A 26,143-nucleotide genomic window follows, 5' to 3' on the forward strand; every position below is an offset into this window, starting at 1 on the left:
AGGTTATGAAATGTAAAATATTAAAATAGTTGTCATTATATTGTTTCCATTTGTGAACAAGTGTGTGTCTGTGTGTGTGTGCGCGCGCACAATTTATAAACTGATGTAACCTTACACACCAGAAGGTTAAAATGAACCCCCGGCCGGGCGCGGTGGCTCAAGCCTGTAATCCCAGCACTTTGGGAGGCCGAGACGGGCGGATCACGAGGTCAGAAGATCGAGACCATCCTGGCTAACACGGTGAAACCCCGTCTCTACTAAAAATACAAAAAACTAGCCGGGCGAGGTGGCGGGCGCCTGTAGTCCCAGCTACTCAGGAGGCTGAGGCAGGAGAATGGCGTAAACCTGGGAGGTGGAGCTTGCAGTGAGCTGAGATCCGACCACTGCACTCCAACCTGGGCGACAGAGCGAGACTCCGTCTCAAAAAAAAAAAAAAAAAAAAAAAAAAAAAAAATTGAACCCCCAAGAAAGCCCGGCCTAGCACTGAGATTAGGCCCCGCCTGAAAGTGCCTGGAGGCACTAGTCTGTCACTCTTGCCTCATTCAGTGCACTGTATGGTCGCAATTTCTGTCATTCAAAGCCTGAGGGCGTGAAGCCTGGAGCCATATCCAATCAGAGCGCTGGAGTGAGAACTGCCCAATCAGGCGAGCAGCCAGAGAGGAGGGGCGGCATCCGGGAATCTAGCGCGGCCTTGGCCTCTTGTTTCAGCCAGAACCGGGTTAGGGCGTCAGGTCCTGCTTCCCCCTCTCAGGGAGGCCTTGGTGATTCCTCCACAGCCTCAGCCTCCATCGCTCTGTGACCAGCGGGTTTTGGATGATTCTAGCTAAGACTTCGCGACACCCTCGAAACCCTGAAATGGTGAGTGTGCTGGGCAGGGTGTCCCGAGGCTGGGGGGGCCTCGTCGGCAGCGGCGGGAAATGGCGGCGGCGGGACCGAGTCTGCGAACTGAGTCCCCGCTGCCGCGGCTGAGCCCTCCGTCTTCAGTCCCCTCCGGTGACAGACCCGGGCTCCTGTGCCTGCAGCCCTCCTCGTGCAGCTCTGCGCCCGCAGCCCCGCACCTTCCCCGGGCTGTGGGGTGAGGACCTCTCCGGAAGACGCCGGCGCGGCGTGCGCGGGCACGTGTGGGAGGAGCTGTGGTCCGGGGTCCTGCCCCTACTTTACCCTTTTCAGAATGAGATGGAGGCCCCGTCAAAACACAGAGTTCATGTGAGGAAACGGGGACTCATTAGTGGGACAGCGCCCCCGCGCTCGCGGTTTGGGGGCTGCCAGCGGGTCTTGAAGGAAAGGCTTTTGTGAGGTGTGTGAGGAAGGGAAGCCATTCACCCGCCCGCCCCAACTTTCCCACCAGTCCCCTTGCCCTGAGCGCCTCCTCCGCGTGGCTGTTCCTGAGCGGCATCTTTTAGAATACGCTGGTGTCGTGCGCACAGCGCTTCGCTGGGTTCTGTGAGTGGTTCTGCCACATTATGGAACTTGAGGAGGGTGTGGGCGCCCCTGGTTTGTTGCAGACGTTCAGAAATGAAGACGGGTGTCCAGAGGCAGGGACTGGCGTCTGCAGGGGGGCAGTTGAGGGAAGAGCGCGGAGCTTGTGGGTCTGCGCTGACTCTGGGTGGGGTCGTTAGTGAGTTGCTGGACACCCCGTTGGGGTTGGAGCATTGACGGGTGTTGAGGAAACTCCTTAGGTTTTCTGTCAGAAGAAAGACATGGCTGAGCCTGGGCTGGAGGGAGCCTGGTGTCTGCGGGAGGCGCGCCTGGGTTCTGGACATGCGCTGTCCCGCTGGGCACTGTCCTGTTCCTCCAGGTCTCCTCCTGGGGAGAGGGGACTGAGAACTCAGAGGAAAGGAGTTCTGACAAACATCCCTTCCCTGCACCCTGCTGCCAGCCCCCACCCAATGCTAACCCACTCCTGAGCGCGCCCACCGGGTATTCGCATGGCCTCACTCCTCCCAGTACAGGGTTCCACCCTCAGGAATTGTACCTATGGAAGCTTTGCTCCTAGGTTGTTCTGCCAAGAACCCACACAGTGCCCAGAAGACTCCTGGCTCATTTGAATCCCAGACACTGGATCTGTAGCAGGAACCTGTTTCCTTCCCCAATTCAGGCTTCTGGACCACCTAATCCTAATCTCTGCCTTTATAGACACAGCAGTCAGTCAGATGGTAACCCTGCCTCGGCCTGCACTTGTAGCACAAACCAGTCTTTTAGTGAGTCCTGCCCTGCCCCCTCCCATGACTCTTAATAGCACCTTTCTCTCTTCTGCTATTTTCTTTATTTTTGAGACGGAGTTTCGCTCTTGTTGCCCATGCTGGAGTTCAACTGCACGATCTTGGCTCACTGCAACCTCCGCTTCCCAGGTTCAAGCGATTCTTCTGCCTCAGGCTCCCGAGTAGCTGGAATTACAGGCATGTGCCACCACGCCTGGCTAATTTTGTATTTTTAGTAGAGACGGGTTTCCTACGTATTGATCATGCTGGTCTCGAAATCCCGACCTCAGGTAATACGCCTGCCTGGGCCTCCCAAAGTGCTGGGATTATAGGCGTGAACCATCGCGCCTGGCCCTCTGTTTTTTTTTTGAGACGAAGTCTCACTCTGTCACCCAGGCTGGAGTGGAGGGATGGACTTGGGCACACTATGTGCACAGGAAAGAGAATTTGAGGAAGAAAATAGCAGAAGAGGGGCCGGGCGCGGTGGCTCATGCTTGTAATCCCAGCACTTTGGGAGGCCAAGGCGGGCGGATCATGAGGTCAGGAGTTCGAGACCAGCCTGGCCAATACCAGCCTGGCCTACAAAGGGCTGCAGGCGCCTGTAGTCCCAGCTACTCAGGAGGCTGAGGCCGGAGAATGGCGTTAACCTGGGAGGCGGAGCTTGCAGTGACCTGAGATCACGCGGTTGCATTCCAGCCTGGGCAACAAGACGGAAACTCAGTCTCTAAATAAATAAATAAATAAAGAGGTAAGAATTTTTGCTCTTCTCCCTTTTCCTAAAGCTGTTTGAAAACTTTTTTTTTTTTTGAAACAGAGTCTGGCTCAGTCTCCTGGGCTGGAGTGCAGTGGCACGATCTCAGCTCACTGCAAGCGCTGCCTCCGGGGTTCACGCCATTCTCCTGCCTCAGCCTCCCGAGTAGCTGGGACTACAGGTGCCCGCCACTACGCCCAGCTAATTTTTTTTGTATTTTTAGTAGAGACGGGTTTTCACCATGTTGGCCAGGATGGTCTCGATCTCCTGATCTCGTGATCCGCCCGCCTCGGCCTCCCAGCGTGCTGGAATTACAGGTGTGAGCCACCGCGCCCGGCCTGTTTCTTTCTTTTTTTTTTTTTTGAGACGGAGTCTCTGTTGCCCCAGCTGGAGTGTAGTGCCCTTATCTTGGCTCACTGCAACCTCTGCCTCCTGGGTTCAAGCAATTCTCGTGCCTCAGGCTCCCAAGTAGCTGGGATTGCAGGCCCGCACCACCACGTCCAGCTAATTTTGGTATTTTTAGTAGAGACGGGGTTTCACCATGTTGGCCAGGGTGGTCTCGAACTCCTGACCTCAAGTGATCCCTCCACCTGGACCTCCCAAAGTGCTGGGATTTTAGGCGTGAGCCACTGTGCCCGTCTTGAAAACGTTTATATTTAAGTATTTTATCTGCTTCTTTAAAATATATATAAATAAATTTCATCAATTAAATAGGACATTTGTCTTTTTTGAGTCAAACTTGCCGTTAGGACCTGGAAACTATTGGTGTGAAATGTAAATAGCAAGAACATACACCCTATCCCACAGTCTCTGTAGGCACCTAGGAGGCTGCCTTCAGCAGGTATTTAGCTCCACACTAGAAATTTAACTCCTGTCATGAAGATGTTGGAAGTTTATTTTTCCTATGAATATTACCAATTAGAAAATCCAGATGACTTCTCAAATTACTAGGTGAAATTACAATAAGCTGTATATGACAAATGGTGCTGTCATGTCTTCTGCTTGAGAATTAATTATGGTGAGTTTCTGTGTTTGCAGTCTCTTAGATTGCCTGTGATGCACACCACATTTTGGTTTATTATGTACTAAAACATTTTCTTTTCTATTGTTGTGGACAGTTTTTTAGGATTGGAGATGATTTTGCTTTTAGTTATGTTTTCCACACACCGTCTGGAATCATCAGACATTATACACAAGTGCTATCTCTGCTTCACTTTAGAGAAAAACCTGTCTCAGGATTCCACTCACAACCCACAATTTGGTGGCAAAGTGCAGCAAAGTGCTCGCCAAATCTGGAAATAGAATGGTCTCTCCTATTTGAGATCTGCAGTCCCTTCTATAACAATTATACTAGATTTCTACAAAAATAACTTTTTAGTACTGCAATCAGTTATTCCTCCTTTGTCAGTGTGCCTGGCATCTTCAAATCTGACACTGATTCCGTGATCATGGGGCCCATAATCCCAATCAGGATCCCACATGTGCATTGATTAAACCTGAGAACTTCAACTGCCTTCTCCCTTTGCCCAAATGCCCACAAATGTGCATAGCTCACCAGCCCTCCACATCTTAAATGTGCAGTTCCAAATTCTGAATTTATGTCTTGGGGTTTGAGAGAAGGATAGAACTTTTATCTGAGAAATATAAGTTATTTTAATCAGATACAGTGATGTGTTAAAATGAGACCACAGTCATGTACTGTTCCCCTCTTTGAACTATTTGTCTTTTGAAATTGTGTTCTATTGCCACAAATGGCTGTAAATTAACCTAATAATGTCATAGTGGACACTATAACCCACACCTTATAAATTAACAATGTATATAGCCAGTCACTAACCACTTACTTCCATAAGGCAATAAGAATTTCTGATGACTTTCTATCCGTTCTCTCTCTACCTTCCTTTTTGCCTTTAAAAATATACTCATAACTTCTTCTAGTTGGAGTGTATATTCAGGGCAGCTTTATATTCCAGCATTGCTTCTTCAAGCTTTGGCCCAAATAAACTCTCTACTTATGGTTTACCCCAGGATTTTCCTTTTAGGTCAAAATATTCTTCAGAATGTGTTGGGCCTGGCATGGTGGCTCACGCCTGTAATCCCAGCACTTTGGGAGGCTGAGGCAGGCAGATCACAAGGTCAGGGGATTGAAACCATCCTGGGCAACATAGAGAAACCCTGTCTCTACTAAAATACAAAAAATTAGCCAGGTGTGGTGGTGCGCGCCTGTAATCCCAGCCACTTAGGAGGCTGAGGCAGGGGAATTGCTTGAACTTGGGAGGTGGGGGTTGCAGTGAGCTGAGATGGCACCATTGCACTCCAGCCTGGCGACAAAGCAAGACTCCATCTCAAAAAACAAACAAACAAACCAGAATGTGTTGAAGGTGCCTTTATGAACAATCTTTCCTCCGGTTGTACTCCACTTGCTGTAACCCCCAAGAATGCTGAGGCAAGACTCCATCTCAAAAAACAAACAAACCAACCAGAATGTGTTGAAGGTGCCTTTATGAACAATCTTTCCTCCGGTTGTACTCCACTTGCTGTAACCCCCAAGAATGCTGAGGCACATTGATCCTACCTAGAATCTGCACATAAAAGCTGACCTCTGCCTAGGATTCATAAGACAGGGCTAGACTTTGGGTTGAAGACATACAGAAAACTCAGAAGACGTTTTCTGCATCATGAGAGGTCAACGTAGACATCTTAATCCCCACTTTCAGAGTGGAGCCCTTTGAGTTTTCCAGATCTTGTCCAGTGACTTGCTGTAGTTGTGTGGGAGGCTTCTGGTATGAACACAATCCCGTGGCAGAATCTGTTAAGTGTAAACAATCACTTTAGCAGTGGGGGGTCAGGGCCACAAAATAACCAGAGCCATAGCCACAACTATGCCTCCCTGTAAACTGTGTTATTGGAGTAGAGTACTTTTGTCCTTCGCCTTGCCTCAGAGTTACCTGATCAGGGACAGGGGCTTTCACATCTGGATCTAGGATCTGCAGCTTCACCAGGGCTGTTCCATTTTCTGTTTGCATCCCACAAATTGAGCCTGAATCTCTCCTGCCTGGATCACTATGGGGACATCAGCCCAGGGTCACTGGGGACACTCACCAGCATCTGTATTTGAGACATCTGAGGATATCCTGTGCAGACTGGGTCAGTCTGATGGCAAGGTCTAATTCTGCTCCCATTTTAGAGGAAGAGAAATGACTCACCCAGGGTTTGTTCCTCCCTTCACAGAAAGAATCTCCTTGGTTTATACCCAGATAAGAGTTGCTCCAGTTCTCCAGTTTTTTGGTGAAAAATGAGATCTGGATTCTCAAACTGATTAATAAGCTAATTGTTTCTATTTCATGTGGTCATTAGAAAAAGAGATGAAGCAGTCATGGTCCCTACCCTCAAGCAACTTGCAGTCTGGAGCACATGAATAATGGTTGAATTCAGCATCATGTGTTCAGTACAAAGACGGACACTGTACAGGAGACTTAAACTTCATTTGGGTTACTTTCCTTTTATTGTTTTGTGAGTTTTAATGCCACCACCTGAAGAGAGTATTCACTGACAGAAGAGAAGTTGTTATTGTTAGTATTGTTTTTACCTTGCTAAGAGTAAGTGTTTGGCTTCTAACATAATTGGTCTAGAAAAACAAGGGTTTTGGTTAAATTCCTTGTTGTATGTTATGAAAGACACAGGGAAGTGGCTAAAATAGATTAAAATTTCACAAACTCTGGGAATCAAATTTCTCTAGGGCAGCCTTAGAAAAGACAGCTGAAAATACTTAGCGGCATAGAGAACAGAAGCCTGGGGCCCACTCTCTGTCCTAACCCTGCTCAGATCCACTCTCTGCTGAACCTTGTCCAGGTCTGGCCCCACACTGAAATCTCTCACAGAACTGCTTTGAGGAGATCAGTGTTTGGAGTGGCTGCTCCTACCACCTCTCCAGAGCTGGTGCTCCCAATTTCCTGAAACACAAAAGCAGATAAATTGGGAAAAGATACATACTTTTGGGCCTGAAATTCTTTTTTATAAAATTAAAACCAGTGTTTCTAGAGACATCTCATCCAGCAACCTGTTCTCCATGCCTGTAGTTTGTTTTTTTTTTTACAAGTCTTAAAGTAAATACACAAAAATTCCCCTGAATTTCACTTAAAACTTCCTTTCTGTTTCTTTGCCATCTATTTATATTGAGCTATTCTTCTATACATTTAAAAAAAAAAAAAATCAGTAGTACAAAAACAAAGGAAATGGAAATTCTGGGCCCTGCATTTAAATCCTGGGAAGTATTGGATACTTAGTACCCACCTCCCAGGATGTTACAAGAATTAACACATAATATGAATGTCCCAGCACAGTGCTCTGTGACATACTCCTGAGCACATAGTACATGCTCCATAAATATCACATTAATGCAGGTGCACATGTTTTTCTTTTCTTTCCTTTTTTTTTTTTTTTTTTTTTTTTTTTTTTTTTTTTTTTTTGAGATGGAGTCTTACTCTGTTTCGCAGGCCGGACTGCAGTGGCATGATCTCGGCTCACTGCAACCTCTACCTCCTGAGTTAAAGCGATTCTTCTGCCTCAGCCTCCTGAGTAGCTGAGATTACAGGCGCATGTCACCAAGTCTGGCTATTTTTTATATTTTTAGTAAAGACAGGGTTTCACCATATTGGCCAGGTTGGTCTCGAACTCCTGACCTTGTGATTCTCCGCCTCGGCCTCCCATAGTGCTGGGATAACTGCGTGAGCCACCACTCCCGGCCCACATGTTTTTCCAATGCAGAGTTAGACATTGACACCATCTCCAGCCTTTGTAACCATTAAAGGGCCTGCAGAGAATGCTATGCTTCAGGATGATTGGTGGTCTTGTCTTGGAATGAAAAGTATTCGTGTTGGGGTAAGGGACTCTGTGCTGTGCCTGCTTTCTCTAGCCGAGTAGTGCTATAATGGATCCAGGTGGAGGAACATCAGCATTAACAGGAGACTTGATAAAAGTCGCTAATTCATGGACTGTTTTCAAAGCTGCAAAATTTTGGTACAGTGAGGCCTAGGACATTAAATAATTTATATGCACATTGAAGCTTGAGAGACAGTGCTTAGCTAAGTGACTCTCAGCCCAGTCTTCCCCTAGGGTCACAATTTGAAGTTAAATCATCACGTATGCCCTCCCATCACATCCTGTCTATTGTTCTGGGTGGAAACGTTTCTGTTTTTTAAATTAAGTTACTCACATATTATAGCAAGGCCAAGGTCAAGCATGAGGACTTCCAGATACTTTCATGAGAGGTGAGTTCAACCTGTTTTCCAGGAGGTCACAGGGCCTACTCTGCTTGGTTTTGGTAGGGGCAGGTCAATGTAGCCCATTATTTTTATTGCAGCAACAGAAACTGTTGGAATGCCTTCCTTTTTCCTCAGAGCTATAGAATACTTTAGAGAATATTACTGTGTTGAAAGTTATTTTATCAGATAATCCCAGTCACATGTCAGAACTAGTTCTCTTAACACATTTCACCTGTAGTCAAATTAAGACCTCTCTCACTTGATACATATGTATTTTCAGGAACCCTTAACATTCAGGGATGTGGCCATAGAATTCTCTCCAGAAGAGTGGAAATGCCTAGACCCTGCCCAACAGAATCTGTATAGAGATGTGATGTTGGAGAACTACAGAAACCTGGTCTCCCTGGGTGAGGATAATTTTAATACATAATTCCTAATACTCCCTCAGTGTTTTATTTTCTATTTTTGTAGAATGTCTTTTGAGATATATCTGTATCTATATAAAAATGTGTGTGTCGCCGGGCGCGGTGGCTCAAGCCTGTAATCCCAGCACTTTGGGAGGCCGAGACGGGTGGATCACAAGGTCAGGAGATCGAGACCATCCTGGCTAATCCGGTGAAACCCCGTCTCTACTAAAAAATACAAAAAACTAGCCGGGCGAGGTGGCGGGCGCCTGTAGTCCCAGCTACTCCGGAGGCTGAGGCAGGAGAATGGCGTAAACCCGGGAGGCGGAGCTTGCAGTGAGCTGAGATCTGGCCACTGCACTCCAGCCTGGGCGACAGAGCGAGACTCCGTCTCAAAAAAAAAAAAAAATGTGTGTGTCTCACACACATATATAAGTTGTATATGTATATAGTAAATTCTTAACATTGGTGATAGAGTCTCAGAAACTGTAAGTGAAGCAACATATCATTTAAGAAAATGAATTTTAGGGCTGGGCACGGTGGCTTACGCCTGAAATCCCAGCACTTTGGGAGGCTGAGGTGGGTGGATCATGAGGTCAGGAGTTTGAGACCAGCCTGGCCAACATGACAAAACCCCGTCTCTACTAAAAATACAAAAAACTAGCTGGACGTGGTGGCAGGTGCTTGTAATCCAGCTACTCGGGAGGGTTAGTTGGGAGAATCACTTGAACCTGGGAGGTGGAGGATGCAGTGAGCCGAGATTGCACCATTGAACTTCTGTCTGGGTGATAAGAGCAAAACTCAGTCTCAAAAAAACCCAAAAAACAACAACAAAAAAAGAAAACTAATTTTAGCAAAGTTTAATTGATACAAACAAGAGTTATGTTTGGTATATAGCAACATTGCTTCCTTTAAAGTTGCAGTTTTCAAGAACCTGTTTTGAACATTAAGTGAGGACTTACTGTATAGCTGTGTTTGTGTGACATGGAGTTTTCTGATAAATAAAAATTGTTTGAGGCCGGGCGCGGTGGCTCAAGCCTGTAATCCCAGCACTTTGGGAGGCCGAGACGGGCGGATCACGAGGTCAGGAGATCGAGACCATCCTGGCTAACACAGTGAAACCCCGTCTCTACTAAAAATACAAAAACTTAGCCGGGCGAGGTGGCAGGCGCCTGTAGTCCCAGCTACTCGGGAGGCTGAGGCAGGAGAATGGCGTGAACCCGGGAGGCGGAGCTTGCAGTGAGCTGAGATCCGGCCACTGCACTCCAGCCTGGGTGACAGAGCGAGACTCCGTCTCAAAAAAAAAAAAAAAAAAAAAAAAAAAAATTGTTTGAGTATCTTTAATGTGTACAATGTAATGATTTGATAAGTATATATTTTGTGATATATGCATATTTTATTGCAAAAATATAGTCAAGTTGATCAACACATCTATTACCTCAGATAATGATTTTTTTTTGGTAATAAGAACACTTAAGGCCTAGTGTCGTAGCAAATTGTAAGCATACATTACAGTATTACTAATTATAAACAGAATACTATTATGCTAATCTAATGCTAATGTACATTAGGTTACTCAGACTTATTCAACTTATAACTAAAAATTTGTACTCTTTGAACAACATCTCCTCATGTTCCCACCCTTAGGCTCTAACAACCGCCATTCTACTTTCTGCTTCTATGAGTTTACATTTTTAAGATTTACCCATCTATGTGACAAGAAGCAGTTTCTTTGTCCCTCTGTGTTTGGCTAATTTCATTTAGCATCATGTCCTCCGGGTCTATCCATGTTGTAAATGGCTAGATTTCCTTTTCTCTTATGGCTGAGTAGTATTCTACTATGTATATATATACACTCCATATTTTGGCTATTATAAATATACAATGAATATGGGGCTGAAGATATTTCTTCAAGGTGTTAATTTAATTTCCTTTGGTAGTATGGCCAGAAATGGTATTGCTGGATTATATGATATGTCCATTTTTATTTTTTACTGGTTTTTATGATGACTTTTTCAATTTACATCTCACCAACAGAATACAGCATATATGTTGTATGTATGTCTTTGGGGAAAAAAATCTAACCTTTTGCCTGTTTTTGAATGGGTTATCGTTATTATTGTTTTGCTTTGAATTGCAGAAGTTTCTTAAATATTTTGAATGTGGATACTAACTTTTTTTTTTTTTTTTTGAGACAGTCTTCCTCTGTCACCAGGCTGGAGTGCAGTAGCACGATCTTGGCTCACTGTGATCTCTGCCTCCTGGGTTCAAGTGATTCTTCTGCCTTAGCCTCCCAAGTAGTTGGGATTACAGGCATGCGCCACCACTCTTGGCTTATTTTGTATTTTTAGTAGAGATGGGATTTCACCATGTTGGTCAGGCTGGTCTCAGTCTCCTGACCTCAAGTGATCCTCCCGCCTTGTTCTCCCAAAATTAACTTGTTATCAGATATATCACTTGCAAATATTTCTATCCCGTAGGGTTTTTAGAAATTTTGTTTTCCTTTGCTGTGAAGAAGCAGTTTACTTTGATACAATCCCACTTGTTTGTATTTTTGTTGTTGTTGCCGTGCTTTTGATGGCATATCAAAAAATTATTGCCAAGACCAGTATCAAGGTTTTTCCATGTTTTCTTCAGGAGTTCTAAGGTTTTTGGTCTTATATGTGTTTCATTTTGAGTTAATTTTGGGGTATGGTATAAGAAAATGGTCTACCTTTGCCAGGCGTGGAGGCTCACGCCTGTAATCCCAGCACTTTGAGAGGCCGAGGTCAGGAGATCGAGACCATCCCAGCTAACACAGTGAAACTCCGTCTCTACTAAAAATACAAAAAATTAGCTGGGCGTGGTGGTGGGTGCCTGTAGTCCCAGCTACTCGGAGGCTGAGGCAGGAGAATGGTGTGAACCTGGGAGGCAGAGCTTGCAGTGAGCCGAGATCGTGCCACTGCACTCCAGCCTGGGCAACAGAGTGAGACTCCGTCTCAAAAAAAAAAAAAAAAAAAAAAAAAGTACTTTTATTCTTTTGCTTGTGGCTCCTCAGTTTTTCTGACACCATGTATTGACAAGCCTATAATTTCTGTATTGTATATTCATGATCCCCATCCCAAAATTCGTGGACCTTGTATGCATGGATTTGTTTCTGGGCGCTATTCTGTTCATTGGTTTTTGTATGTGTATTTATGCACATGCCATATTCTTTTGCTTACAATAACCTTTAAATAAAGTTTAAAATTAAGAAGTATGATGCCCCAGCTTTGTTCTTTCTCACGATGGCTCAGGTTATTTAAAGTTGTTTAAGGTTACACTTAAATTTTACAATTGTGTTTTCTATTACTGTGAAAAATAACACTAAAATTTTGATAGGGATCCCATTTGAATCTACAGATCACTTTCGATAATATACTTCGACAATATTAGTGATCCTAATGAAATATGTGTTTGTGTCTGCTTCAATTTCTGTCATTATTGTATTTAGTATATACATTTATTGTTATACATTAGATTTTGTGGCTTATTGTATTTAGCGTATAAATTTTTTATTTCATTGGTTAAATTTATTTTGAATTTCTTATTTTTATAGTGTTGTAAATTGAATTTTTTTCTTGGAAATTTTGTTGTTACTTTATGGAAATGAAACAAATATTTGTATGTTGTGGCAGGTGTAGTGGTTCATTTTTGTAATCCCAGCACTTTCAGAAGCCAAGGCATGTGGATCACTTGAGCACAGGAGTTTGAGATGAGCCTTGGCCTCAGAGTGAGACTCTGTCTCAAAAACATGCACAAAAAAACCCCGCAAGTATTTACATGTTGATTATGTATCCTAATACCTTAATAAATGCATTTATTAGTTCAGTTTTTGTTATTCTACTCTAGGATTTCATATATATGCATGATCATATTATCTACAAACAGTAAAATTTTTTCTTATTTTGCAAGCAGGAGAGCTTTGTTCTTTTCCTTGGCTAATTGTTCTGATACAAACTTTCGGTAATATGTTAAGATAGAAGCTGTGGTCCTGGAGGCATGCTTGCAGATCTTGGCTTCAGCTGTGGTCCCTGAAGCAGCCCTGTGTCTATATATTTTAAGGAGTTAACAGTGATTTACAGTTTTCTATAATCTGTTTTTTGGCAGGTAAACATCTCCTTTTGTTGGGTCCCCAGGCTGATGAGATTACCTCTGGGGTTGCAGAGAAGAAGGGTTGTAGCTGGGTCACAAGGGTGATGCTGGGTCTGCTGTGGGGTCTGCTTTTGATGGTTGTGTTACCAGAGATTTGGACAGTCATAGATTCTTTCTGGGCCCTGGAAAGATTAGATTTCCTTGAGGACATTAATCTATATGGCAGGCAGTAGAATTGGGTTTTGAAGTTTGTCTGCATATTATAGCCCAAATACCAGGTATATAAATGGGTTTGGCTTTTACTGACTACCTGGGAACAGTTTTTTTTTTTTTTTTTTTTTTTTTGGTGTCGGAGTCCTATTTTGTCCCCCAGGCTGGAGTGCAGTGGCGTGAACTTGACTCACTGCAACCTCTGCCTCCTGGATTCAAGCGATTCTCCTGCCTCAGCCTCCTGAGTAGCTGGGACTACAGGTGCAAACCACCATGCCTGGCTAATTTTTTTTTTTCTTTTGAGATGGAGTCTCACTCTGTCACCCAGGCTGCAGTGCAGTGGCGCAGTATCAGCTCACTGCAAGCTCTGCCTCCCGGGTTCATGCCTTTCTGTCTCAGCCTCCGGGGTAGCTGGGACTACAGGCACCCGCCACCGCGCCGGGCTGCTTTTTTGTATTTTTAGTAGAGACAGGATTTCACTGTGGTCTCGATCTCCTGATCTCGTGATCCACCTGCCTTGACCTCCCAAAGTTCTGGGATTACAGGTGTGAGCCACTGCGCCTGGTACGCCTGGCTAATTTTTTGTATTTTTTGTAGAGACGGGGTTTCACCATGTTAGCCAGGCTGGTCTTGATCTCCTGACCTCCTGATCCACCCACCTCAGCCTCGCAAAGTGCTGGGATTACAGGCTTGAGCCACCGTACGCGGTCCCTGGAAACAGTTTTTGCAGGTCTCTGTGGGCCTCTGAGTGTGTATGAGTGGCCACGGACTGTGACTACAAATGACTTGAAGTGAGTCATAGGGCTGCTTCAAGCAGCACAACTGAGGCCAGGATCTGCAGGCCTGTCTCTAGGGCCATGACTGGGTGTGTCTTCCTGCAAGTCTCTTGACAGGAAGGACCACTTCTGGGCTATAGCTGAGATGGAATTTGAGAGAAGTTACGGAACTGCTTCATAATCCTCAGTAAGGCCAACCTCCATGCACCATTTTCTTGTCTGTAGCCATGTCTGTGGGCTGTGGAGTTGGCCACCTGGGTGAGGGCCTGCTTTTTCCAAATAACCCTTCCTTGGTCTTTAACTCCACTGAGGTCTCGCAACCCTAACTATAGGCAAGCACCATTGTACTTATGTTTTGTAGGAATTTACTACCTAAAATATCTTATGTAAGTGGAATCATACACTGTCACTTTGTTAGTGTCTTATTAAATAATGGTGTCTAATTAAATACTGTCTTATTAAAATAATGGCTTTAAGATCTATCCTTATTGTATGATCTGAAAAGATATTTTCATTTAAGTCTAAAGAAGTTTTCATTGTATGTGTAAGCCACGTAAGCCACATCCTTTTATTTTTTTTGAGACGGAATCTCGCTCTGTCGCCCAGGCTGGAGTGCAGTGGCTCGATCTCGGCTCACTGCAAGCTCCACCTCCTGGGTTCACGACATTCTCCTGCCTCAGGCTCCAGCTGGGACTACAGGCACCTGCCACCACACCTGGCTAATTTTTTTTTTTTTTTTTGTATTTTTAGTAGAGTCAGGGTTTCACCGTGTTAACGAGGAAGATCTCGATCTCCTGACCTCATGGTCCGCCCGCCTCGGCCTCCCAAAGTGCTGGGATTACAGGCATAAGCTACCATGCCCAGCCAAACCACATCCTTTTAAATTATTCGTCTCCTGAAGGATGTTTGAGGTTTTTCACTTTTTGGCTTTTGTAAGTAATATGGTTTGGATCTGTGGCCTCCTCATTCAAATCTCACATTAAATGGTAAGCCCTAATGTTGTAGGTGGGGCCTGGAGGGATGTGATTGGATTATATGGTTGGCTTCTCATGAATCGTTTCGCACCATCCCCTTTGGTACTGTCTTTGCCATAATGAGTGATTTCTCCTGAGATCTCATTTTCTTTCTTTCTTTTTTTTTTCTGATATTCATCGCAGTTTAATCTAAAAATGAAATTTCTACAGAAACAGGAATTATTTTAACAAAGAAAAAAAATCCCTCATTCAAACTTCTTTGTAGGGGTAATGGCTGCAGAAAACTACACTATCAACAAGCATTGCTTTATTAACTCAGATGTACAAAATCTAGAAAGCAGATGAAAGTGAATTATTTCTTCAACATTTTAGTAAAACTTCTGATAATGAGTTCAAAGCAAATACAGCACGTGACAACTCAAGCATAAATCAAGACGGAGAGCCTGGGGAGTTTGATGTCTTAAATTTTCCATAAAGGTATCATTGCAACATATAGGATTTCCCCCCATATTTTAACCTTCCCAGTTTCAAAGGAAAGTAAAGGGAGTGGATTACATGTAGACAGCATGTGTGCAAGTGCCCACACATGCAAGGTGGCAGGTAAAGTATCTAATTCCTTCTTCCCACCACCCAAGTCTCACTTCACAGAAATCATTAGGTAAAGGAAAACCAATGAGGAGTACTGCAGTTTTAATAACTGAGGCTGAGGCAGAAGAATTGCTTCAACCCTGGAGGCGGAGGTTGCAGTGAGCCAAGATCGTGCCACTGCATTCCAGCCTGAGCGACAGAGTGAGACTCCATCTCAAAAAAAAAAAAAAAAAAAAACAACAAAATAGATAAAAGAGAAATAACATATGACTACCATTTTGTTCATTGTTTTCTGAACATTTAGTAGTTTCCGTTTTTCTTTCATGCTGTCTTCGCTTGTGTAGTGTTTTTGTTTTGTTTTTATTGTTATATGCTTTGGTTCCCTGTTTTGTGTATCTACTACAGTTTTTTTTTTTTTTTTTTTTTTTTTTTGTAATTTCCAAGAGATATATAATATCTCATAAAAGTGTAGCTTGGCCAGGTGCGGTGGCTCATGCCTGTAATCCCAGCACTTTGGGAGGCTGATCACGAGGTCAGGAGATCAAGACCATCCTGGCTAACACGGTGAAACCCCGTCTCTACTAAAAATACAAAAAAATTAGCCGGGCGTGGTGGCGGGCCCTTGTAGTCCCAGCTACTTGGGAGGCTGGGGCAGGAGAATGGCGTGAACCTGGGAGGCAGAGCTTGCAGTAAGCTGAGATCGTGCCACTGCACTCCAGCCTGGGTTACAGAGCGAGACTCCGTCTCAAAAAAAAAAAAAATAAATTAAAAAAAAATTTAAAAGCCTAGCTTAACATTCTAACTTCTTTTTTATCCACATAGGGTCTTGCTTTGTTTCCCAGGCTCTAGTGCACTGGTGCATTCACAGCTCAGTTCAGCCTCAAACTCTCCAATATCAAACAATTTTCCCATCTCAGCCTGCCGAGTAGCTGGGATTACAAGTACATGCCACCAGATCCAGCTAATTTTTTTGGTATTTTTTTTGTAGAAACAGGGTTTTGCCTTGTTACTCAGGCTGGTCTTGAATTCCTGGGCTGAAGAAATCCACCTGCCTTGGCCTATGACTATATGGGCTATTTTTGGTTCCATATGATATATAAAGTAGTTTTCTCCAATTCTGTGAAGAGTCAATGGTAGCTTGATAGGAATAGCACTGAATCTATAAATTACTTTTTTTTTTTTGAGACGGAGTCTCACGCTGTTGCCCAGGCTGGAGTGCAGTGGCGCGATCTCGGCTCACTGCAAGCTCCGCCTCCTGGGTTCACGCCATTCTCCTGCCTCAGCCTCCTGAGTAGCTAGGACTACAGGCGCCCGCCACCGCGCCCGGCTAATTTTTTGTATTTTTAGTAGAGACGGGGTTTCACTGTGGTCTCGATCTCCTGACCTTGTGATCCGCCCGCCTCGGCCTCCCAAAGTGCTGGGATTACAGGCTTGAGCCACCGCGCCCGGCCTTTTTTTTTTTTTTTTTGAGACGGAGTCTCGCCGTGTCACCCAGGCTTGGAGTGCAGTGGCGCGATCGCGGCTCACTGCAAGCTCCGCCTCCCGGGTTTACGCCATTCTCTTGCCTCAGCCTCCGAGTAGCTGGGACTACAGGCGCCCGCCACCACACCCGGCTAGTTTTTTGTATTTTTAGTAGAGACGGGGTTTCACCATGTTAGCCAGGATGGTCTCGATCTCCTGACCTCGTGATCCACCCGCCTCGGCCTCCCAAAGTGCTGGGATTACAGGCTTGAGCCACTGCGCCCAGCCTGAATCTATAAATTACTTTGGGCATTATGGCCATTTCATGATAACCGATTCTTCCTATCCATGAGCATGGAATGTTTTTCCATTTGTTTGTGTCCTGTCTTATTTCCTTGAGCAGTGGTTTGTAGTTCTCCTTGAAGAGGTCTCTTACATCCCCTCTAAGTTGTATTCCTAGGTATTTTATTCTTTTTGTAGCAGCTGTGAATGGGAGTTCACTCATGATTTGGCTGTCTATTGTCTATTATTGGTATATAGGAATGCTGTGACTTTTACAAATTGATTTTGTATCCTAAGACTTTGCTGAAGTTGCATGTCAGATTAAGGAGATTTTGGGGTGAGACAACTGGGTTTTCTAAATATACAATCATGTCGTCTGCAGACAGAGACAACTTGACTTCCTCTCTTCCTATTTGAATACCCTTTATTTCTTTCTCTTGCCTGATTGTCCTGGCCAGAACTTCCAATACTATTTTGAATAGGAGTGGTAAGAGAGGGCATCCTTGTCTTATCGCGGTTTTCAAAGGGAATACTTCCAGGTTTTGCCTATTCAGTATATTGGCTGTGTTTGTCATAAATAGCTTATTATTTTGGGATACATTCCATCAATATCTAGTTGATTGAGAGTTTTTAGCTTGAAGGGGTGTTGAATTTTATCGAAGGCCTTTTCTGCATCTGTTGCGGTAATCATGTGGTTTTTGTCATTGGTTCTGTTTATGTGATGGATTATGTTTATTGATTGGCATATGTTGAACCAGTGTTTCATCCTAGGGATGAAGCCAAGTTGATCATGGCAGATAAGCTTTTTGATGTGCTGCTGGATTCATTCGGTTTGCCAGTATTTTATTGAGGATTTTCATATCGATGTTCATCAGAGATAATGGCCTGAATTTTTTTCTTTTGTTGTTTCTCTGCCAGGCTTTGTTATCAGGATGATGCTGGCTTCATAAAATGAGTTAAGGAGGAGTCCCTCTTTTTCTAATGTTTGGAATAGTTTCAGAAGGAATGGTACCAACTCCCCTTTTTTTGGTAGAGTTTGGCTGTGAATCCGTCTGGTCCTGGCTTTTTTTGGTTGGTAGGCTATTACTGCTTCAATTTCAGAACTTGTTACTGGTCTATTCAGGGATTCGACTTCTTCCTGGTTAAGTCTTGGGAGGGTGTGTGTGTCCAGGAATGTATCCATTTCTTCTAGATTTTCTAGTTTATTTGCGTAGAGGTGTTTATAGTATTCTCTGATGGTAGTTTGTTTCTGTGGGATCATTGTTGATATATCTCTTATCATTTTTTATTGTGTCTATTTGATTCTTCTCTCTTTTCTTCTTTATTAGTGTTTCTAGCGGTCTATTTTGTTGATCTTTAAAAAAAAAAACTAGCTCCTGGATTCACTAGATTTTTTAAAAATTTTCTCCAGTTCTGCTCTGATCATAGTTATTTCTTGTCTTCTGCTAGCTTTTGAATTTGTTTGCTTTTGCTTCTCTAGTTCTTTTAATTGTGATGATAGGGTGTCGATTTTAGGTCTTTCCTGCCTTCTCTTGTGGGCATTTAGTGGTATAAATTTCCCTCTAAAGGCTGCTTTGGCTGTGTCCCAGAGATTCTAGTAGGTTGTGTCTTTGTTCTCATTGGTTTCAAATAACTTATTTATTTCTACCTTAATTTCATTATTTACCCAGTAGTCATTCAGGAGCAGGTTGTTCAGTTTCCATATAGTTGTATGGTTTTGAGTTTCTTAATCCTGAGTCCTAATTTGATTGCACTGTTTTCTGAGAGACTGTTATAATTTTCGTTCTTTCGCATTTGCTGAAGTGTGTTTTACTTCAGTTATGTGTTCAACTTTAGAATAAGTGCAATGTGGTGCTGAGAATAACGTATATTCTGTTGATTTGGGGTGGAGAGTTCTGTTGATGTCTGTTAGGTCTGCTTGGTCCAGAGGTGAGTTGAAGTCCTGAATATCCTTGTTAATTTTCTGTCTTGTTGATCTAATATTGACAGTGGGGTGTTAAAGTCTCCCATTATTATTGTGCGAGAGTCATCTCTCTTTGTAGGTCTCTAAGAACTTGCTTTATGAATCTGGGTACTCCTGTATTGGGTGCATATATATTTAGGATAGTTATCTCTTCTTGTTGCATTGATCCCTTTACCATTATGTAATGCCCTTCTTCTTTTTCTTTTTTTTTTTTTTTGAGACGGAGTCTCACTGTGTCGCCCAGGCTAAAGTGTAGAGGCATGATCTCGGCTCACTGGAAGCTCTGCCTCCCGGGTTCACACCATTCTGCCTCAGCCTTCTGAGTAGCTGGGACTGCAGGCGCCCACCACCACGCCTGGCTAATTTTTTCTATTTTTGTAGAGATTGGGTTTCACTGTGTTAGCCACGATGGTCTTGATCTCCTGACCTCGTGATCCATCTGCCTCTGACTCTCAAAGTGCTGGGAGTTACAGGCATGAGCCACTGCGCCTGACCCCTTCTGTTTTTGATCTTTGTTCATTTGAAGTCTGTTTTATCAGAGACTAGGATTGCAACCCCGGCTTTTTTTTGCTTTCCATTTGCTTGGTAAATACTCCTCCTCCATCCCTTTATTTTGAGCCTGTGTTTGTCTCTGCACATGAGATGGATCTCCTCAGTATGGCACACTGATGGGTCTTGACTCTTTTTTTTTTTTTTTTTTTTTTTTGAGACAGAGTCTCGCTCTGCCGCCCAGGCTGGAGTGCAGTGGCCGGATCTCAGCTCACTGCAAGCTCCGCCTCCCGGGTTTACGCCATTCTCCTGCCTCAGCCTCCCGAGTAGCTGGGACTACAGGCGCCCGCCACCTCGCCCAGCTAGTTTTTTGTATTTTTTAGTAGAGACGGGGTTTCACTGTGTTAGCCAGGATGGTCTCGATCTCCTGACCTCATGATCCGCCCATCTCGGCCTCCCAAAGTGCTGGGATTACAGGCTTGAGCCACCGCGCCCGGCCTCTTGACTCTTTATCTAACTTTCCAGTCTGTGTCTTAATTGGGGCATTTAGCCCATTTACATTTAAGATTAATATTGTTATGTGTAAATTTGATCCTGTCATTACGATGCTAGCTGGTTATTTTGCCCATTAGCTGGTGCAGTTTCTTCATAGTGTCGATGGTCTTTACAGGTTGGTATGTTTTTGCAGTGGGTGGTACCGGTTTTTCTTTTTCATGTGTCCTTCAAGAGCTCTTCTAAGTCAGACCTGGTGGTGACAAAATTTCTCAGCATTTGCTTGTTTGTATTATTTTTCCTTCGCTTATGAAGCTTAGTTTGGCTGGATGTGAAATTCCGGGTTGAAAATTATTTTGTTTAAGAATGTTGAATATTGGCCCCCACTTTCTTCTGGTTTGTGGGGTTTCTGCAGAGAAATCTGCTGTTAGTCTGATGGGCATAACCTGACTTTTCTCTCTGGCTGCTCTGAACATTTTCTGTTAGCTATTTTTTAGTTTTTTTTTTTTTTTTTCTTGAGACAGAGTCTTGCTCTGTCACCCGAGGCTGGAGTGCAGTGGCACAATCTTGGCTCACTGCAGCCTCTGCCCCCTGGGTTCCAGCGATTCTCCTGCCTCAGCCTCCTGGGTGGCTGGGATTACAGGCACGTGCCACCATGCCCTGCTAATTTTTGTATTTTTAGTAGAGATGGGGTTTTGCCATGTTGGCCAGGTTGGTCTTGAACTCCTGACCTCAGGTGATACACCCGCCTTGGCTCCCCAGAGTGTTGGGATTACAGGCGTGAGCCACCACACCTGGCTTGGATCTGTGTTTTATTGTTAATGGTTCCTGGAGCATTTTTAGTTTCCTTTAGTGCTGTTATGTTTGCCTGATCTTTCATAATTTGTGAAGCCTTGTTTTGACGTCATTGCATCTGAAGGAGTAAATACACCATTCTGTCTTTATAGACTAGTTTTGGGAGGTAAATGTCTTCTCCTATTGGATTTCTGGACTGATGAGATTTCCACTGAGATTGCAATAAAGTGCTTCGGATTCAGGTCACACAACTACTACTGGGTCTGCAGTGAAATTCATGCTTGGCAGACCTGTTATCTGGGCATCAGACAGTTGTGGATTCTGTGTATTTTCTGAGAAGACTGAACTTTCTTCAAGATGTTGACCAGTATGACTGGCACTGAGGAAGAAAACCCTCCAGTTATATCTGCAGATTAAGGTGCTGATACAATCAATGGAGCAGGTGTGGCTCCTCCTGTGTCGCTCTTGAGAGGTGTTTGGAAATGTCTAACCTAGTCATTGGACAAGTTCCTAGATGAGCAGTACTGACCCTTGATCACAGCTGAGAGGGTGTGGAACGATTCACAAGGCTGCTTCAGGATACATAGCTGACAACAAAGTCTTCAGGTCTGTTTTGGGGTTCATGGCATTTCTCCCTCCAGATTTCTGGGTGGGCAGGACGTCTTTCAGACTCTAAGTGACAGAGACCAGAGCGTGGTTATGTGACTGCTTCACGATTCACAGTGGGAATGAAGTCAGCCAACATGCCTACAGGGGCACATATAGGTGTGCTTTTTGGCAGGTCCCAGGTTAGGAAAAACTTCTTCTGGACTTTGGTTGCGTGGACTTGGAGCCAGGTTATAGTGCCACGTGAAGACCCACTGTCAAATAAATACTGGCAAGCCTACATCCAGGGGCACAGATAGATGTTTCTCTCTGTGGGTGTCTGGGCAGGATTTCTTCCACACCATGACTGACATGTGCAAAGGGTGGATTTGGGGCTAATTCGGAGACCACAGATAGAACCAACTTCTAAAGGCCTTTCACCTGAGGCATAGGTGTCTTGGTTTAGGTGTCTTTGCAGATGGTTCTAGTGGCAGGAACAAAACCAAATGGTCTACAGCTAAGCCTACAATGAAAATTGGACATATTTTATTTTGTAGCTGTGACCGTGATGGGCAAGCATGCCACTCAAACAAGGGCATGTCTTTTCAATACGGCCCTCCTCAGTCTTGGGTTCACAACCCTTGACATGGATTCCAAGGCTCCCATAAAGTTCCCTTTTTCAGGACATAAGTGCTGCATTTTTGTAACTGTAGAAGTTGTGCATAGAGAACCTCCTGCCATCTTACTATGTTTTCAGTTTCTGATATATTCTATGTCAAATTTATCAGATTTCAAATTCACATTTCTGAAATAAAATGCTCACATTTACACATTGTAACAAATAAATGTACTGAAAAGGCTCATTCTTATTAGAGCATTTTTTAATTGAGATGCATCCTTTTTGTTTTTGAGACAGAGTCTCGCTCTGTCGCCCAGGCTGGAGTGCAGTGGCTCTGTCTTGGCTCACTGCAAGCTCCGCCTCCCGGGTCCACGCCATTCTCCTGCCTCAGCCTCCCAAGTAGCTAGGACTACAGGCGCCCACCACCACGCCCGGCTTGCGTTTTGTATTTTTAGTAGAGACAGGTTTTCACCGTGTTAGCCAGGATGGTCTCAATCTCCTGACCTTGTGATCTGCCCGCCTCGGCCTCCAAAAGTGCTGGGATTACAGGCGTGAGCCACTGTGCCTGGCCGAGATCCCTTTTTTTTTTTAACTGCTGTACACTGCATGTAAGGATTCAAAACACCAGATCTTCGTAAGTACACAGTCACAGTTGAAAACTGTAGTTATTTAAAGGATTGTTTTTATGGTACATCTATATTATATTCAGTCTTTTATAGGTCAGAATTTTTTATTTTTATTTTCAACTCTGTTTTACTGGGGAGTGTTTTTTCATGTAGGTTCTCCTTATTTATTTATGATGGAGTCTGGCTCTGTTGCTGGGCTGGAGTGCAGTGGCATGATCTTGGCTCACTGCAACCTTCGCCTCCCAGGTTCAAGCGATTCTTCTGCCTCAGGCTCCTGAGTAGCTGGGACTACAGGCGCCCACCACCATGCCTGGCTAATTTTTGTATTTTTAGTAGAGAGCTTTGTCTACATGTATGCTTAATATTTTAATTGCTGCCGAAGCAGGATTGTACCAGTGGCAGGGGAGAATACTGTAGTAGAATATCACCACCAGGGAGTCCAGCACATTTGTATGGTGAATGGAATTAATGGCCACCCCCAAGTGTATCTCTGTGTCCATTGTAGGGGCAGGTGTCACGACCCGTAGGATCCACATATCCAGAGGGCCCCCCAGGGGACTGCAATATAGTTACTGTAATCATAGTGTACTAATGTGTAAGTAGGAAAGAGATTGTGTTTCATTAGGGACAATATTGTTGATTTGGAGTATATATTGACAATTATCTGGTGGGAGAAACCCAGAGTAACATTAGAGGAGCCATTTACAGCCTCCAGACAAAGTGGGGGAGTGGGGTGCTATACAGAATCCAGCCTTCAGCACAGCGGGTTCCCAGTATATACCTTTCCAGGCATGTTGGTCAGGATACCAAGGCGTTTGATGCAAGGTGAAGGTGGAGTTCACTTTTCACCTGACTTGGGCATAAATCGATTGCTTGGTTTGGTCAGAGGAAGTCCAGGTTGGATTGCAGTTGTTGTTGTTGTGGCCCCATTGGCAGTGATAGAGCCATTCGGAAATGTTGGCAGGGACGATTCTCCAAGGTAGCTCATTCCTGGTGGCCTCTGGCAACTCTACTCATAGCCAACATTGATTGTGGTTGGCTTCTTCTACAGTGGTGGCTGCCCAGCTGATGAACTTATTCTTGGCCTCAGGCACAAAGACACAGGTGCTGACTGTTAGTAGATAGGTTATTACATTATAATGCCTCTCACCGCAAGGCTTGAACATGTTGTAATCCATTCATTCACATTCAAGTTTTCAGTTGTGGTGGAAATTTTGGCTGGTTGATCTGCCTGCTGATTAAATAGTCTGTCAAGAGAAAACAGAGACACGTGAGCATCAACATGGAAAACAGTGATAATGGTAGTGTACACCAGGATTCAGGTATCTTCCCAGTATTTTTTTCCCCAAACCTCTTTATTCACAATTAACCGTTTGTTTTGTTGCCATTGGTGCAACCAGGTAGTAAGACCATTTGCTCCTGACCAAGAGTTGGTATACAAGTGACAGATCCCTCTGGCCTCCTCCTAAATAACTCAGAGGACCACTACTGGTTCAACCAGCTAGCTGCTTCCACCTTTTCCTTCATCAGAAATGCTTATGTTTTCTAACAGGATTGTAAGCCACAGCCTTCTAGCATCAAGTGCTACCAGTGTATTTTGTGGGACCATTAGTAAACCAGGCATGTTTCTGGTCCTCTGGGCTTAGTTTTTTAAAGCATTTGCCCCATTGGATGGGGGAGGTTTTCTTATCTGAAGGGCTTTCTTGGTGGTTTTCTGAGCTGGCAAGTTTTGTACATCCTTATGCAAAAGCAGTATCCCCTTTCGTCCTGGCTTAGTCCTATCTTGTGTATACCATTTCCATTTTATAATGCTGCTTTCCTGAGTGTGCCCTATCTGGTGAGTTTTGGGGGAATTCATGACCCAAGTCATAATAGGAATTTCAGGCCTCATAAAGACCTCATGGTTGAAGCAAAGGTCCTCTGTTTCCAGCAAAGCCCAATAAAAAGCTAACAATTGCTTCTTGGAAGGGGTATAAGCTTTGCCAGCCTATGGCAGTTTCCGGGTCAAAAACCCCCAAGGTGTACCCTCTTCCCACCTTGTTTCTGCCTAAGGCTCTGATTAGCATGTTGATCTAGGACAGCTACTTGCAGTTCTCGTGGCCTATTTCGTATGGGCCGTAGGTCCAGGGTCAGCTGCAACGCTTGTTTAGCTTGTTCAAAAGCCACACTCTCTCTTTCTGTCCCCAGTGAAAGTCATAGCATTTTCTAGTGACTGCATTGCAGAGGTTGTAATATGTTACCTATGTGGGGCATATGATGTCTCCACAATCCCAGCAAACCAATAAATTTCTAGGCCTCCTTTTTAGTGGCAGGGGTTGAAAATTCTAGTATTTTAGCCTTAGCCTTTTGTAAAATGGACTATTACCGTGTATTTCATAGGATGCCAAGGAATTTTACAGTTTGTGCAGGTTCTTGAATTTTCCTAGGGTTGATTTCCCATCTTTGAGATAGGAGCTGGGTTTTTACCTGCTCCAAGCCCCAGCTGACTAGTTCTTCAGTTTTACCCTGACCGGGCCATTTGGACAGCTGCTTTTTTCAGCAATAGGCTGATAGCTTTGAGCCTGATCAGTCAAGACATAGGCCTGGCCAGGGCCAGTCAGGAAGTCAGATTAGCATTTTTTTTTTCAGCTTACATTTCTCGTGTAGCAACCAGTCCCTGTCTTGACACGTTAACTTATAAGCAGTAAGCAAGCACTATCCACGCCGGGCAATTCCCTCAGCATTCCCTTTATCAACTGGGATTCCCTGCAGCACCTCACGCACAGCCAACGGTTCAAAATGCACTAATTTAGATTCCCTATTTTCAAAAAGACCAGTTCCCTTGGATCACTCAATGGCCAAAGGAGAGAACTGCGGGAGTTCCCATCCCAGGATATGGGAAGCCCCCAAGCTCCCAGCCCATTCCTTGTGGCTGAAAAATGGCACGTTTTCGCTTTCGGATCCTGTTCCTGACACCCAAAACGATCTGTGCGGGAAATGTGTTAGGGGGAGAAAACACACAATACCTTTAAGGGTAAACAACCTTTATCTCACATAAATGGGAGTGCAGATATAATAAGCAAATGATGTAATAACCAAATTGCAATGGGAAGGGGAGAAGGGAAAAGAGGTATATATATTTACATTCACCAGACTGTGGAGGATTCACCACCAGACTGGGAAGCAACAGCCCGGGCTCCAGAGTCGGCCACCCATCCGTGCACAGACGAGGAGGGGTCTCATGAAGGTTCGTCATGCTATGGGACCCTAGCTGTTTTTTTTTTTTTTTTTTTTTTTTTTTTTTTTTTTTTGAGACGGAGTCTCGCTCTGTCTCCCAGGCTGGAGTGCAGTGGCGTGATCTCCACTCACTGCAAGCTCCGCCTCCCGGGTTCACGCCATTCTCCTGCCTCAGCCTCCTGTGGCTGGGACTACAGGCGCCCGCCACCGCGCCCGGCTAATTTTTGTATTTTTAGTAGAGACGGAGTTTCACCATGTTAGTCAGGATGGTCTCGATCTCCTGACCTCGTGATCCGCCCATCTCGGCCTCCCAAAGTGCTGGGATTACAGGCGT

At 44.4% G+C, this 26,143-nt stretch overlaps 1 protein-coding gene across 9 annotated transcripts in view; it reads left to right on the forward strand.

Annotated features, from left to right (window-relative positions):
* The first annotated feature begins 636 nt into the window (after positions 1 to 636).
* ZNF721 (zinc finger protein 721) overlaps positions 637 to 26,143 on the forward strand; it is a 40,414-nt gene continuing 14,907 nt past the window's right edge. For all 9 annotated transcript variants that reach the window (XM_050791453.1, XM_050791454.1, XM_050791458.1 and 6 more), the window contains exons 1-2: positions 637 to 858; positions 8,497 to 8,623. In XM_050791453.1, the coding sequence (XP_050647410.1) occupies positions 814 to 858; positions 8,497 to 8,623 (172 nt within the window). In that variant the 5' untranslated portion in view covers positions 637 to 813. The remainder of the gene's footprint in view (positions 859 to 8,496; positions 8,624 to 26,143) is intronic.

This window comes from Macaca thibetana, chromosome 5 (genome assembly GCF_024542745.1).
Source record: "Macaca thibetana thibetana isolate TM-01 chromosome 5, ASM2454274v1, whole genome shotgun sequence".
In the NCBI taxonomy this organism is placed as follows: Eukaryota; Metazoa; Chordata; class Mammalia; order Primates; family Cercopithecidae; genus Macaca; species Macaca thibetana.